The 16,631-nt window shown below is 45.2% G+C and overlaps 1 protein-coding gene and 1 non-coding gene across 3 annotated transcripts in view; both read right to left on the bottom strand.

Moving 5' to 3' along the window:
• Positions 1 to 16,631, bottom strand: part of SLC44A1 (solute carrier family 44 member 1) — a 128,965-nt gene that overhangs the window by 97,176 nt on the left and 15,158 nt on the right. For both annotated transcript variants that reach the window (XM_038769503.1, XM_038769502.1), the window contains exon 2: positions 1,367 to 1,456. In XM_038769503.1, the coding sequence (XP_038625431.1) occupies positions 1,367 to 1,456 (90 nt within the window). The remainder of the gene's footprint in view (positions 1 to 1,366; positions 1,457 to 16,631) is intronic.
• On the bottom strand, positions 3,826 to 3,963 carry LOC119948237. Its single transcript, XR_005456648.1, has one exon. It is a non-coding gene; the product is annotated as a small nucleolar RNA SNORA7 (small nucleolar RNA).

The raw sequence follows: 16,631 nt of genomic DNA, 5'->3' as shown, positions 1-16,631 counted from the left end.
TAAGTGACTTGCCCAAAGTCACACAGATGTCAATTGGCGGAGCACGGATTTGAACCCATGACCTCTGACTCCAAAGCCCATGCTCTTGTCCACTGAGCTACGCTGCTTTACAATGAACACCATTGTAAATACATGGATTATTCACTGTGGGTTCTCACATGTTATTAGTTTTCAAATTCATATGATTTTAGCTCACAGGGATTGCACAGGACAAATGCATGACCACTAATGGGTTGCTTAAACTGGAGAGAACAGAGGATATGAGGACAGCCAACAAATTAAGGCCTAGTGCTTATCACTAAAGAAGCTCTATGGGCCCATATACTCTACTTTGGCACAGCTGAAGAATACAGATGGAACCATACTCATCACAGACAAAGAGACATCTTAAACTAATGGACTTGTCTTATGCTATCGAGTCATCTCCTATCAATACAGACTCCCAGAACATTGCACTTTCCATCTCCAATCATTCTGGTAGTGTATCCATATAGTTTTCTTGGTAAATATACTTGAGTATATTTCATCCCCCGTCATCCACATCATCCCCCTGGCCTGGAATGCCCTCCCTCCCCACATCCGCCAAGCTAGCTCTCTTCTGCCCTTCAAGGCCCTACTGAGAGTTCACCTCCTCCAGGAGGCCTTCCCAGACTGAGCCCCCTCCTTCCTCTCCCCCTCTTCCCCCCTCCATCCCCCCCACCTTACCTCCTTCCCTTCCCCACAGCACCTGTATATATGTATATATGTTTGTTCGTATTTATTACTCTATTTTACTTGTACATATCTATTCTATTTATTTTATTTTGTTAATATGCTTTGTTTTGTTCTCTGTCTCCCCCTTATAGACTGTGAGCCCACTGTTGGGTAGGGACCGTCTCTATATGTTGCCAACTTGTACTTCCCAAGCGCTTAGTACAGTGCTCTGCACACAGTAAGCGCTCAATAAATACGATTGATTGATTGATGGGAGAGACATGGGCATGTTTGAAGGCAGAGGGGAAGGAACCAGTGGAGAGTGAGCGGTTGAAGATGGAAGTTAAGGAAGGGAGAAGCGACGGAGCGAGAGATTTCATGAGATGAGAGGGAATGGGGTCAGAAGCACAGGTGGCCGGAGTAGCACTTGAGAGGAAGGAGGAGAGCTCCTCTGAGGATACTGCTGGGAAGGATGGGAGAGTAGCAGAGAGTGTTGAGAGCCGGGGGGTTGGAGAAGGTGGGGGAGTGACTTTGGGGAGGTCAGACCTGATGGATTTACGCCCACCACCTTTCCACTGACGCGACCGAGCTGATCAGACTTTTGTCAAGAACGTCACCAGGCAAGTCACATCTATGCCGGGGTTCTACTTGAAATTCGGAACATGTCACTTACCATCCCAATGCAGAAAAGGATGAAAAACAATAGCCAGGGTATATCTGTGCAGCTGCGATCCTCCAGGGGTTTCCATTCCCTTTTGGAGCTCTAGGTTGAAAAGCAAAGGAAAGGAAAACTGTGATAATCAGAAATCAATATTCAAGTCTACCTTCATTATGCTCCCCCTGAAAGATGCATGGGTAGGAATATACCCCCCCCAAAAAAAATCACTATTTCAATTAATGGTAAATTCAGAAGCAGCATGACCCAGTGGATAGAGCACAGGCGTGGGAATAAGCTCACTGTGGGGAGGGAATGTGTCTATCATTGTAGTGTACTCTCCCAGGCACTTAATGCAGTGCTCCACACACAGTAAACACTCAATAAATACAATTGAAGGACCTGGGTTCCAATACCCGGCTCCACCACTTGTCTGCTGTGTGGCTGTGGACAAGTCACTTCACTTTTCTGGGCTTCGGTTATGTGAGCTGTAAAATTGGGATTAAGACAGTGAGTCCCATGTGGGACAGGGGCTGTGTCTAACCTGATTAGTTTGTATCTCCCCAAGTGCCTGACATGTAGTAAGTGCTTAACAATTACCATAAGAAAATGATATTTACTGGGGGCGAAGCACTGCACTAAGCCCTTGGGAGAGTACACTACAATAGGGTTGGTAGACATGACCCCTGCCCAGAAGAAGCTTACAGTCTAGTGGAGGAGACAGACATTAAAATAAATTCCCAAGAGGGGAGTTGGCAGAGTATATGGACTTGTACTGTGGGGTATTTGTACCATGGTACTCTGCACACAGGAGGCGCTCAATAAGTGTGACTGACTGATAGACTGATTACGCACAACCAAATTTAGTGGAAGAAGTGGTCTGTTCATCCTTGTAACAGAGGATCTCAACACGGCTCCTGTAGTTTCAAAAGTTTTGCCTGTCCTCACCCTGCAGCACCTGAAGAGGTGTGCACATGCACGCAGACACACACAAATACACCACCTAGATAATCATTACACCAACATCCTTGTGATTCAGATATGAAGACATCTCAACTTGGGGGTTGAAATGTTTTCCCAGATGTGTTGGTCTTAGTTTAAGTCATTTGGCTTGACACAGTCATTCACACAGTCAGTTGTATTTCCTGAGCGCTTACTGTGTGCAGAGCACTTGGGAGAGTACGATACAACAATATAGCAGATACGTTCCCTGCCTGCAACAAGCTCACAGTCTAGACGGGGGGGAGATACACAAACCTTCAGTGTTAAGTCAAACAGTTGTACACTCAAAATCCTCTAGATTTCTTCCAAGGACATCTTGCTTCCTTAAATCCTACAATATGCTTTTATTTGCAGGGAACAGCAACAACGACCACAACTAAAACATACAAGAGCTGATGCACATCATTTTCCCACAATTTTCAATGAATGAGCAGACCTGATGAAGTTGAGTAGAGCAATAAACCAGAGGCTTTTTATTCTCTTGTTCATGCCACCTGCAAATAAAACCTTGTAATAGGATTTTAAAAGGACATTGGATGTCCTTTGGGAGAGCTCTGTCAAGGATTTGCAGTGCATAACTACTTCCAGTTACTATAAGTAATCCATTTTATTGGCTAAGTCTAGTGACAGTAAGTAATTCACGTTCAGGAGGCAAAAATAAAAGCAAGGTTTTTTTAAGAGAGAGAAGAAACGTTGAGTGGAGAAATCAAGCAACCAGTGTCTAAGAGCCTTTCTTAGTTGACGAACTTTATGAAAACCTAGGTTACCATTTAAAACAAAAGTTATTCATGAGCAGCTTCCATAAACGATTATGCCTCTCAATAGTGAAGGTCAGAGGTATACTTCAGACAATTACTTAAACCCCTGCCACCTCTTCCTAAGCTAAGCACCTCATATAATGCTGACTGCATATTATTTTCAATTCTATGCGGGCCATGAATTATGTCCATATGAAAAGGCACTAATTGTTGGGCCAATTCGTGATGCCGTCCATATTTTTATTCATTCATTCAATCGTATTTATTGAGTGTTTCCTGCATGCAGAGCACTGTACTAAGCGCTCGGGAGAGGACGCAACAACAATAGACAGACACATTCCCTGCCCATAACGAGTTTACCATCTAAAGGGGGAGGCCTTCCCAGATTAAGCTCCTCTTTGCCTCTTCTCCCACTCCCTTCTGCATCTCCCTGATTTACTCCCTTGGCTCCCCCAACCCTCCCCTCCCAGCCCCACAGCACTTAGGTAGTGTCTTGTCTCATGCTATCGAGTTGTTTCCGACCCACAGCGACACCATGGACACATCTCTCCCAGAACACCCTGCTCTCCATATGCAATCGTTCTGGTAGTGGATCCATAGAGTTTTCTTGGTAAAAATACAGAATTGGTTTACCACTGCCACCTTCCGCGTGGTAAACTGCAGTCTCCACTCTCGATTCTCTCCCATGCTGCTGCTGCTCAGCATGGGTGAGTTTTGACTTGTAGCAGATTGCCTTCCACTTGCTAGCCACTGCCCAAGCTAGGAATGGAATGGGTAGGCCTCTGCTTGACTCTCTCTCCCATAGCTGAGACTGGTAGAGTTCTGGAAACTCTCCAGGTGCGACCCTGAGAGGGGAACACAAGTGCATATCTGTAATTTATTTATTTGTATTGATGTCCATCCCCGCTCTCCCCCGCAACCCGCCCCCAACACCACCTTTAGACTGTGAGCACACTGTGGGCAGAGAATGTGTCTGTTTATTGTTGTATTGTACTCTCCCAAGCCCTTAGTACAGTGCTCGACACACAGTAAGTGCTCAATAAATACGGTTGAATGAATGAATGAATGAAAGGTCCTAGACTAGGTAAGGGAATTTCTTTTCTACAAGTCAGTCAGGATGGGTGGACTCCTGGCACCTCTGTGCTGGGGCAGATGAGTGATTTTGTTTGGTTTGGCTTGTTTTTTCAAATGCAAGAGGTTTAAAGGGGGGAAAGTAGTCAGGAGCAGCTGGAGAGGAGTCAGTGGTGTAGTGGGCAGAGTATAATTGGTCAGTCAGTGGTATTTATTGAGAACTTACTGTGTACTGTGCACTTGGGAGAGTACAATCCAACAGAATAAGCAAATTCACTGCCCATAATGAGCTTAGAGTCTAGAAGGGGAGACCGTGTTTGATAGTGCTGAGGTTGTAGGTTCTAGGATAGGTAGGAGAAAGCAAGAAAGCACCTACTGAGTACCATTGTACAGGGCACTGTATTAAGCACTTTGTAGAGTCCAATAAAATTAGCAGACATGATCCTTGTCCTCAAGGAGTTCACAATCTAGTGGGGGAGGCAGACACTCAAGTGAATCACAAATTGGAGGAACTAATAGAGCCTATATAAAATATGTACATAAGTTCTACTGGGAGTTGTGAATAATTAGGTCCTTGGGTGGAATTAAAGCGCTAACATGGAAGCTGGGGGATATAAACTGGGGAGATTAGAAATTAACTGAAGAAAGCATTTGGAATGAATTATGATTCCAGAAGGTCTTTGAAGCTGGCAAGAGCTTTATGAGGGGAGTGCAATATATCAGACAGATTCCCCGCCCACAAGGAATTTATAGTTTAAAGGGAGAGACAGGTTATCCTGAGAGGTATAAAGAATGTGAGCTGGGGTGTAGTGGAGAAAAGAGAATGTCTAAGAAATAGTCACGAGAGATATGACTGAGTTGGCTTGATGTGGAGCAGAATGAGCTTGGAGGTTTTTGAGTGGGGAAATGGATGCAGAACAAAGTTTTAGAAGAATCATCTGAGTAACAGAGTATCTGACTGGAGAAGGGAGAGACTCGGGGCATGGAAGGGGCTGATGCGGTAGTCACACTAAAATATAGCAGGTGTCTGGACTAGCATGGTGGCCGTTAGAAATGTAGAGGAAGAGACAGATGCTGGAAAGGTTGGCAAGGAAAGACTGGCAGGACTTGGCAGCAGAATGAATATGGGCAGGGGGATAGGAAGAGGAAGAGCAAAAGAGAGACAGAAAGTGAGAGAAAGAGAGCAAGAAAGACAGAGCAAGAGAAGAACAAAGAGAAAGAGTAGCAAATAGTAGAAACAGTTGAGAAGCAGCGTGGCTTAGTGGAAAGACCACTAAGCCAGGGTCAGAAGTCATGAGTTCTAATCCCGGCTCCGCCACTTATCAGCTGTGTGACTTTGGGCAAGTCACTAATTTCTCTGTGCCTCAGTTACCTCATCTGTAAAATGGGAATTAAGACTGTGAGCCCCACGTGGGACAACCTGATTACCTTGTATCTAACCCAGTGCTTAGAACAGTGCACATACTAGGCACATAAACACCACCATTATTATTATTATTAGAAAAACAGAGAGCAAGAGAGAAAGACAGAAGCAAGGGAAAGAAAGAGAGCAAGAGAGAGAGTTTGAAAGAGAAAGTGTCACCCATCCTCGCCTAACACAATTTACAGCTCGACAGAACCGAACCTTACTGACTTTTTCTTCCTTCTTCCCTGGACCAATTATCAAAGGGTGCCTGTCACCCATATTAAGCTTCTAATTGTCAAGGATCGGAAGATGCATCCATTTCATTTTTTAGGCTTCTACTATTGCTATACAAACATTTGTGTATTTTGACTTGGCCTTTCTGTTGATTTACACAACTGCTAGTTTCCTCATTTGATGGGCAGTCTATTTTTTTCTCTTAAAAGTCCTGTTGGATTCCCTCCAAACCTCCTTCCTCCCGCTGCCTTCCCCGAACTACTAGGCTTTCAACTCTGCCTCCTAGGAGTTGGGTCAATCCGAATTTCATGCTTTACTGCATTCACAAGTTGTTCCCTGTGTTTCATCTAAAAATGGTTCTAAATTTTTAGTGCAAGTAACCTGGTGTCACTTTGCTTCAGGCAGAACATCCTGAACGAATTCCACCAATTCCAAAGTATCCCCCACCCCCGTTCATTGTTTTCTGGGGTAAACCCAGACCCAGATTATTACAGAGTAACACTTTCAAAATTTTGCATTTGAGATTAACAAGTTTCCGATTCATTCTTCACCTCTGGAAAAAAAGAAATCTGGGATCACCAGGTGGAAAATTCTTTTTTTTCTATTCACCCACCAGTTCTGTCTACATTATATGTCATCGTCAGGCTAGAGGAAGTATTATTTCAATAGTTTAAAATAAATCTACCATAATGAAAAGGATATTCATCTGTTGAGAAATTCTACTATACTAATCAGAAAAATCATTCAGTAACTTTTATTTCAATGGGCCCATCCACAGCCCGTCAGAGCATGGGCCTGGGATTCAGAAGGTCATGAGTTCTAATCCTGGCTCTGCCACTTGCCTGCTGTGTGATCTTGGGAAAGTCACTTCACTTCCCTGGGCCTCAGTTCCCTCATCTGTAAAATGGGGATTGAGACTGTGAGCCCCGCCCCACATGGGACAGGGATTGTATCCAACCTGATTTGCTTGTATTCCCCCCCAGAACTTAGTACACTGCCTGGCACATAATAATAATGTTAATAATGTTGGTATTTGTTAAGCGCTTACTACGTGCCAAGCTTTGTTCATAGTAAGCGCTTAACAAATACCATCATCATCATTATTATTATTAGAGTGGGAGACAGTTTTGCCTAGTGGAAAGAGCAGAGGCCTGGTTGTCAGGAGACTTGAGTTCTTATTCCAGCTCCACCATTTGGCCATGTGTGACCTTGGACAAGTCAATTAACTTGTCTGTACCTCAGCTGCCTCCCTGTAAAATGGAGAGAAAATATCTGTTCCTTCTCCCTCCCTCTTAAAACTGTGAGTTCCCTTTGAGAAGACAGGGACTGTGTCTGATCTGATCTTCTTCTATCTACCGCAGTACATAGCACAGTATTTTGCACATAGTAAGAGCTCAATGCCTCCATTGTGATTATTATCCTTAACAGTTTAATGTTAGGATATTGTCACATTGAGAGTGTGTAAGGTTACAACAGAACAGCTCTGATGCCAAGTAAGCATGACAAAAAGGGCTTTATTTTTAAGAAAAATCTTCAACAATGCCTCAGGTTGCTCCCCTTCAGTTTTTTAATTGTGAGCCAGAAAAGGGTAAAAGGGTTAACCAACAGGGAAGGGGGAGACAAAAATAAAAAGAGGAGAGAAAGCGAAAAGGAGGGAGGGAAAGGGAGAAGAACAAGGCCTTTACACATATAGCAACAGTAGCCTACACAATTATTGTTGATTGGATAGAGGTTGTGCCTGATCCTTACACTGGTAGATAAATTCAAATCCCTAACACCTGATGATTGATTAGCCTTCCAAGATACTCAGAGAAAGGACTGAAAAGCATACAGCAATTCTCCTACAATGCAAAGACTGCTTTCTCATGAGTGAAGAAGAAACCCAAGCTGTCTACCAGGTGGAAAATTCTTTTTTTTCTATTCAGCCACTGGTCCCATCTACATTATATGTCATCATCGCGCTACAAGAAGTATTATTTCAATAGGTTAAAGGAAAGCCTCCAGTTCCAATGCCACACATACAGTCAATCGTATTTATTGAGTGCTTACTGTGAGCAAAGCATACAGAAGTCCTTTTTTGATTACATTCAGCCCAAACAAGCTCAGTTATTGTGAGCTTGTTCCTCAATTCCCTAACCGCATTCGCTCCCAAAAGCATCTTGAAAGCATGCACTCACAGAATGGAATATTTCCTAGTGAAAGGCAGTTGGAGGAAAAGAGGAAAAAAAATCAAGATCTGCATAAAGGAAAGCCCTTTCTTGATGGATAAGGAACGTAAGCTGCTCGTGGGCTGAAAACCATGTCACTTGTTTATTCCATATTTGCACCACGCCAAGTGGGTACTCAGTAAATGCTACTATGAGAAATGAAGAGGAAAACAAGAATACAATATCAGTTACAAGTTTTCAGGTAAACATCTATGCAACCTTAAAACGTAATGAAAGCTAGCAAAGAGAGGAGCAAATAAGAACCTAAGTAAATTACAAGGTAGACTACAAAAACACATAAGTGAGGGGCACAAGAGAACAACTGTGGTATTTTTATGGTATTTATTCATTTATTCAATCATATTTACTGACTGCTTACTGGGTGCAAAACACTTAACTGAACACTTGGGAGAGTACAATTTAACAATAAACACATTCCCTGCCCACAATGAGCTTAAGCACATAAGGAGAGAACTATGGCACAGATAAATGAAGTGACTTGCTCAAAGTAACACAGCAGACAAGGGGCAGAGCTGGGAATAGAAGCCAGGTCCTCTGATTCCCGGCCCTATGCTTTTTCCACTAAGCCATGCTGCTTCCCTGGATAGAGTTTATGAACAGTGTCTGGCACATAATAAGTGCTTAAAAAATACTATAAAAATGTGACTTGCCCAAGGTCACACAACAGACAAGTATACTGTAGATGGCACCACCATCTTTCCTGTCTCACAAGCCCATAACCTTGGCATTATCCTTGACTCCTCTCTCTCATTCAACCCACGTATTCAATTTATCGGTAAATCCTGTCGGATCAACCTCCACAACATCGCTAATATTCATTCTTTCCTCTCCATCCAAACTGCTACCATGTTAATCCAAGCACTTATCCTACCCCGCCTTCATTACTATATCAGCCCGCTTGCTGATGTCCCTGCCTCTTGTCTCTCCCCACTCCAGCCCATACTTCACTCTGCCGCCCGGATCATTTTTCTATAAAAACGTTCAATCCATGTTTCCCCACTCCTCAACAAACTCCCGTGGTCACCTGTCCACCTCCAAATCAAACAGAAATTCCTCACTATCGGCTTTAAAGCACTCAATCACCTTGCCCCCTCCTACCTAACCTTGCTACTCTCCTACTACAACCCAGCCTACACACTTCGCTCCTCTACTGCCAACCTACTCATTGTACCTCAAACTCTTCTATCTCGCCGCCGACCTCTCCTGCCTCTGGCCTGGAACGACCTCCCTCTTCATATCCGGCTGACAATTACTCTTCCCCACTTTCAAAGCTTTATTGAAGGCACATCTGCTCCAAGAGGCTTTCCCTGACTAAGCCCTCCTTTCCTCTTCTCCCACTCCCTTCTGCACTGCCCTGACTTGTTCCCTTGATTCATCTCTCTTCCCAACCCCACAGCACTTATGTACATATTCATACTTTTATTTCTATTAATGTCCATTTGTCCCTCTAGACTGTAAATTCACTGTGGGCACAGAATCTATCTGTTATATTGTTATTTTATACTCTCCCCAGCGCTTAGTAGAGTGCTCTGCAAACAATACACTCAATTTGACTGATTGATATCTGTAATTTATGTATTTATGTTAATATCTGTCTGTTAATCTCTAAACATAAACTTGCTATGGGCAGGGAATGTGTCTGCTAATTCTATTGTATTGTACTCTCCCAAGCGCTTAGTACAATGCTCTCCACACAGTAAGCACTCGATAAATATGATCGATTGACTGATTGAAATGGCGGAGCCAAGATTAGACCCCAGGTCCCTCTGACTCCCAGGCCCAGGCTCTATCCACTAGGCCACACTGCTTCTCAATGCTCTGAACCGTGCATTCTCATATGACTGAGAAGCTACTGTATAACATGCACAATACTAAGTCTTTGGGAGAGTATAATAGAGAGATGATAGAGGGGGGAAAAAAGGTCGCCTCAGCTTTCAAAATACAGAAGAACGAACCCAGAAACGATCAGACTTTTAAGCCTAGTGCAAATAATTAGATGATAATATTTAGTAAGCTACCTGAAGCCACAGAGAATTTACGGGAAACTCATTAGCCCGAGTTTCTCCCTTGACCTCTCCTTGGCTATCTCCCCCACTGTTTTGCGCCTCTGTTTGGCATTGTCCCCCCAAAGCTGCAGACCTTTCCAAGGGGGCTCCCTTTTTTCTGCCTCCTCAGCCACCCCGGGACCCTTTGCTCATTTTTCTCTGAAGTCGGGCTTCCGGCTAGAGACGTTTTCTCTCCTTCCCACTGTTCCCTGCCATGTGCAGAGCATGAGACAGAGGCTTCCAGATTATTTCTACAGTAAGGACTATGCTACAGTACAGTAGTAAATTATAAACAGCACTCAAAATGTCTCAGTCTGTCAATAGCTAAAAAAATCAAAAGCCAAGCGCCATAGTTTGAATCGAAACAATCAATAGCCAACATTTAAACAGAAATGTAAATGCATATATTTTTCATACTTGGGCTTAATTAGGTTTGCTACCTAAGTGCTCGTCAGAATCATTCTTAAAATGGTTTAAAACTGGATTTCTAAGAACGAAGTTAAGAGAGCAAATAATGAACAAGAAGTGAAAATATAACTGAGTGGGGGTGTCTAGCTGCCCCAGGACATTCTGCATTCCTCAATTTCAGACATGAGAAACGTTTGTTTTTCTCTTAGTGGACTATTAAATCAAACAACCAGTGGTGTTTACTGAGTGCTTACTATGTGCACAGCACTGTACTAAGTGCTTGGGAGAGTACGGAACAGAGTTCGCGGACACATTCCCTGCCCACAACGAGCTTTACAGGCACGCAACAGCTAGGGGGTTAAGGAAAAGAGGATCTAATACCTGCTCCCACACAATCTCTCACCCACCATGACACATCTGGCACAGACAGGCACTGAATCACACACATATAGAGAAAATGACTCAGCAGAGGATGTCAGCAGAAACAGGTAAGGGCATTACAGGTGTGGAACGAAAAGGCGGATAAAGGAGGAGATTCATTCATTCACTCAATCATACTTATTGAGTGCTTCCTATGTGCAAAGCACTGCACTAAGAACTTGGGAAGTACAAGTCGGCAACATATAGAGACGGTCCCTACCCAACAACGGGCTCACAGTCTAGAAGGGGGAGACAGACAACAAAACAAAACATGTAGATGGGTGTCAAAATCATCAGAACAAATAGAATTAAAGCTATATCCACATCATTAACAAAATAAATAGAATAGTAAACACGTACAAGTAGAGTAATAAACCTGTACAAATATATATATACAAGTGCTGTGGGGAGGGGAAGGAGGTAGGGCAGGGGGATGGGGAGGGGGAGAGGAAAAAGGGGGCTCAGTCTGGGAAGGCCTTCTGGAGGAGGTGAGCTCTCAGTAGAGTTTTGAAGGGAGGAAGAGAGCTAGCTTGGCAGATGTGTGGAGGGAGGGCATTCCAAGCCAGGGGAAGGACGTGGGCCGGGGGTCGACGGCGGGACAGGCGAGAATGAGGTACAGTGAGGAGGTTAGCGGCAGAGGAGCGGAGGGTGTGGGCTGGGCTGTAAAAGGAGAGGAGGGAGGTGGGATAGGAGGGGGTGAGGTGATGAAGAGCCTTGAAGCCGAGAGTGAGGAGTTTTTGCTTGATTTGTAGGTTGACAGGCAGCCACTGGAGATTTTTGAGGAGGGGAGTAACATGCCCAAAGCATTTCTGCACAAAGATGATCTGGGCAGCAGCGTGAAGTATAGACTGAAGTGGGGAGAGACAGGAGGATGGGAGATCAGAGAGGAGGCTGATGCAGTTATCCAGTCAGGATACGATGAGAGACTGATCCAGCAAGGTAGCGGTTTGGATGGAGAGGAAAGGGTGGATCTTGGCGATGTTGTGGAGGTGAGACCGGCAAGTTTTGGTGACGGACTGGATGTGTGGGGTGAACGAGAGAGCGGAGTCTAGGATGACACCAAGGTTGCAGGCTTGTGAGACGGGAAGGATGGTAGTGCCGTCTACAGTGACGGGAAAGCCAGGGAGAGGACAGGGTTTGGGAGGGAAGATAAGGAGCTCAGTCTTGGACATGTTGAGTTTTAGACAGTGGACAGACATCCAGATGGAGGTGTCCTGAAGGTAGGAGGAGACACAAGCCTGGAGGGAGGGAGAGAGAGCAGGGGCAGAGATGTAGATTTGGGTGTCATCAGCGTAGAGATGATAGTTGAAGCCGTGGGAGTGAATGAGTTCACCAAGGGAGTGAGTGTAGATAGAGAACAGAAGGGGACCAAGAACTGACCCTTGAGGAACCCCTACATTAAGGGGATGGGAGGGGGAGGAGAAGCCCGCAAAGGAGACTGAGAATGAACGGCCGGAGAGATAAGAGGAGAACCAGGAGAGGACGGAGTCTGTGAAGCCAAGTTTGGATAACGTGTTGAGGAGAAGGGGGTGGTCCACAGTGTCGAAGGCAGCTGAGAGGTCAAGGAGGATTAGGATACAGTAGGAGCTGTTGGATTTGGCAAGAAGGAGGTAGATGTTCATGTTATGGGGGGCACGGGAGGAGAGGCAGGAGGTGAGAAGGGGAGGGATGGGTTTAGTCAGTCAGTCGATCATATTTATTCATTCAATCATTCATTCAATCGTATTTATTGAGCGCTTGCTGAGAGCAAAGCACTGTACTAAGCACTTGAGAAGTACAAGTCGGCAACATATAGAGATGGTCCCTACCCAACAACGGGCTCACAGTCTAGAAGGGGGAGACATACAACAAAACAAAACATGTAGACAGGTGTCAAAATTGTCAGAATAAACAGAATTATAGCTACATATCATTAACAAAATAGAATAGTAAATATGTACATGTAAAATAGAGTAATAAGTCTGTACAAATATATACAAGTGCTGGGGGGAGGGAAAGGAGTTAGGGCAGAGGGGGGATGGGGCAGAGGAGAGGAAAAAGGGGGCTCAGTCTGGGATAGCATTTATTAAGCACTTACTGTGTGTGAAGCACTGCTCTAGGCACTGGAGAGGATACAAGGTGGTCAGATTGTCCCACGTGGGGCTCACAGTTTTCATCCCCATTTTACAGATGAGGGAACTGAGTCACAGAGACGTGAAGTGACTTGCCCAAAGTCACACAGCTGACAACTGGCGGAGCTGGGATTTGAACCCATGACCCATGACCTCTGACTCCAAAACCCGTGCTCTTTCCACTGAGCCACGCTGCTTCTCACTTACTGTGCGCAGAGCACTGTACTAAGTGCTTGGGAGAGTACACTCTAACAGACACATTCCCACCTCACAAGGATCTTGCAATCTAGAGGGGGAAGCTTTATACTCTAGAGGGGCACAGGATGGGAGGTGGATGGAATTAATTAATCCATCGCATTTATTGAGCACTATACTCAGCGCTTGAGAGAATGCAATACAATAACAATAATAACTGTGGTATTTGTTAAGCCCTTACTATGCGCAAGGCACAGCACTAAGTGCTGAGGTGGATACAAGCAAATCAGGTCGGACGCAGTCCCAGTCTGGCATGGGGCTCACAGCCTTAATCCCCATTTTACAGATGAGGTAACTGAGGCACAGAGAAGCTAACTGACTTGCCCAAGGCCACACAGCAGACAGGTGGCGGAACCGGGATTAGAATTCATGACCTTCTTACTCCCAGGCCTGTGCTCTATCCACTATGCCATGCTGCTTCCAGAATCAGCAGATGTATTCCCTGCCCATACTGAGCTTTTCGCCCAGAGGCAGAGACAGACATTAATATAAATACTATTATTATAAACCATAATAATTAATACTGTGATTATAATAATAGAATTGATATAAATAAGTACTCTGTAAGAGATCATTTAAAGACATGTATATAAGTGCTGTGGGGAAGAGAAAAGGGGAGGCAAAGAAAAAAGAAACAAAGCTAATTCAATTGTGAAATGGATTGAATATAAAGTAGCATTGTGGTGAAGGAGAGAAGTGAAAAACCCTTCTATACTATACCTAGAATTCAAATCCAAGCACCTTATTATCACAATGATAGAGATAGAGTTGAAAGTACTCTGAAAAGGGCACCAAAATGAATTAAGGGAATGGATTATCTGGGTTCTGGTTAATAAAAGAAGCTGCTTTTTTTCCTCCCCCATATCCTAGCAGAAAAACCTGCTCTGGCCCCTCGCCTAACATTTTCTCTCTCCTTCCCTTCCCTCCCCAACTAGACTCTCTCCTCAGGAATGACTCTGCCATTTTTCCCTCTCCAACTGTCTTGATAGACAAGCTCTCAGCCCACTGGTCCTTCTGCCTCCCTTTTTTTTTTTTTTTTTAATGGTGTCTGTAAGCATTTACTATTTGCCAGGCACTGTACTAAGCCCTGGGATAGATACAAGATCATCAAGTTTGGACACAGTCCATATCCCACATGGGGCTCAAAGTCTTAATCCCCATTTTACAGATGAATGAGTATTGGATCCCTGAGGCCCGGAGAAGTGAAGTGGCTTGCTCAAGGTCACACAGCAGACAAGTGGCAGAGTCAGGATTAGAACCCAGGTCCTTCTAACTCCCAAGCCCATGCTCGTTCCACTAGGCCACACTGCTTCTCATCCTGCCTCTTTGCAGTTTCAGTTACCTCACCTGTAAAATGAGGATTAAGACTGTGAGCCCCACGTGGGACAGGGACTGTGTCCAACGTGATTTGCTTGTATCCACCCCAGCGCTTAGTACAGTGCCTGGCACGTAGCACTTAAATATCACAATTATTATCATTATTGTTATTGCTCTTGCCCCTCCTTTCCCCAACTTAATCAATCTTATTTATTGAGCACATACTGTGTGCGGAGCACTGTACTAAAAAAGGACAATATAATGGTTGGTAGATATGTTCCCTGTCCACAAGGAGTTTACAGTCTATCAATCAATCAATCAGTCGTATTTATTGAGCGCTTACTGTGTGCAGAGCACTGTACTAAGCGCTTGGGAAGTACAAGTTGGCAACATATAGAGACAGTCCCTACCCAACAATGGGCTCACAGTCTAAGAGGGGGAGACAGAGAACAGAACCAAACATACTAACGAAATAAAATAAATAGAATAGATATGTACAAGTAAAATAAATAAATAAATAGAGTAATAAATATGTACAAACATATATACATATATACAGGTGCTGTGGGGAAGGGAAGAAGGTAAGATGGGGGGATGGAGAGGGGGACGAGGGGGAGAGGAAGGAAGGGGCTCAGTCTGGGAAGGCCTCCTGGAGGAGGTGAGCTCTCAGTAGGGCCTTGAAGGGAGGAAGACAGCTAGCTTGGCGGATGGGCAAAGGGAGGGCATTCCAGGCCCGGGGGATGACGTGGGTCGGGGGTCGATGGCGGGACAGGCGAGAACGAGGCACGGTGAGGAGATTAGCGGCAGAGGAGCGGAGGGTGCGGGGTGGGCTGTAGAAGGAGAGAAGGGAGGTGAGGTAGGAGGGGGCGAGGGGATGGACAGCCTTGAAGCCCAGGGTGAGGAGTTTCTGCCTGATGCGCAAAAATCTCCAGTGGCTACCAATCAATCTGCGCATTGATTGGTGTCTGGGTGTCATCAGCGTAGAGATAACAGTTGAAGCCGTGGGAGCGAATGAGGTCACCAAGGGAGTGAGTGTAGATCGAGAACAGAAGGCGACCAAGCACTGAACCTTGGGGAACCCCCACGTAAGGGGATGGGAGGGGGAGGAGGAGCCTGCAAAAGAGACTGAGAATGAACAACCGGAGAGATAAGAGGAGAACCAGGAGAGGATGGAGTCTGTGAAGCCAAGGTCGGATAGCGTGTTGAGGAGAAGGGGGTGGTCCACAGTGTTGAAGGCAGCTGAGAGGTCGAGGAGGATTAGGATAGAGTATGAGCCATTGGATTTGGCAAGCATGAGGTCATTGGTGACCTTTGAGAGGGCAGTTTCCGTAGAATGTAGGGGACGGAAGCCAGACTGGAGGGGGTCGAGGAGAGAGTTGTTGTTGAGGAATTCGAGGCAGCGCGTGTAGACAACTCGTTCAAGGAGTTTGGAAAGGAATGGTAGGAGGGATATGGGGCGATAACTAGAAGGTGAGGTGGGGTCAAGAGAGGGGTTTTTTAGGATGGGAGAGACATGGGCATGTTTGAAGGCAGAGGGGAAGGAACCAGTGGAGAGTGAGCAGTTGAAGATGGAAGTTAAGGAGGGGAGAAGGGATGGAGCGAGAGATTTCATGAGATGAGAGGGAATGGGGTCAGAAGCACAGGTGGCCAGAGTAGCACTTGAGAGGAGGGAGGAGAGCTCCTCTGAGGATACTGCTGGGAAGGATGGGAGAGTAGCAGAGAGTGTTGAGAGCCGGGGGGTTGGAGAAGGCGGGGGGAGTGACTTTGGGGAGGTCGGACCTGATGGATTTAATTTTGTTAATGAAGTAGGAGGCCAGATTGTTGGGGATGAGGGAAGGAGGAGGGGGAGGAACCGGGGGCCTGAGAAGGGAGTCTAGAGGGGGAGACAGCTTATTCTTTTACCCCCCGGCACAAATGAAGTAAAAGCTGTTCCGACTCTATTGTACTGTGCTCTCCCAAGCGCTTAGTATAGTGCTCTGCACATAGTAAGTGCTCAATAAATACCATTCACGGATTGATTTCACCCGGG

This window comes from Tachyglossus aculeatus, chromosome X4 (assembly GCF_015852505.1).
Source record: "Tachyglossus aculeatus isolate mTacAcu1 chromosome X4, mTacAcu1.pri, whole genome shotgun sequence".
Lineage (NCBI taxonomy): Eukaryota > Metazoa > Chordata > Mammalia > Monotremata > Tachyglossidae > Tachyglossus > Tachyglossus aculeatus.
Note: the sequence above shows the minus strand (reverse complement) of the source record. Positions and strands in the feature narration are given on the sequence as shown.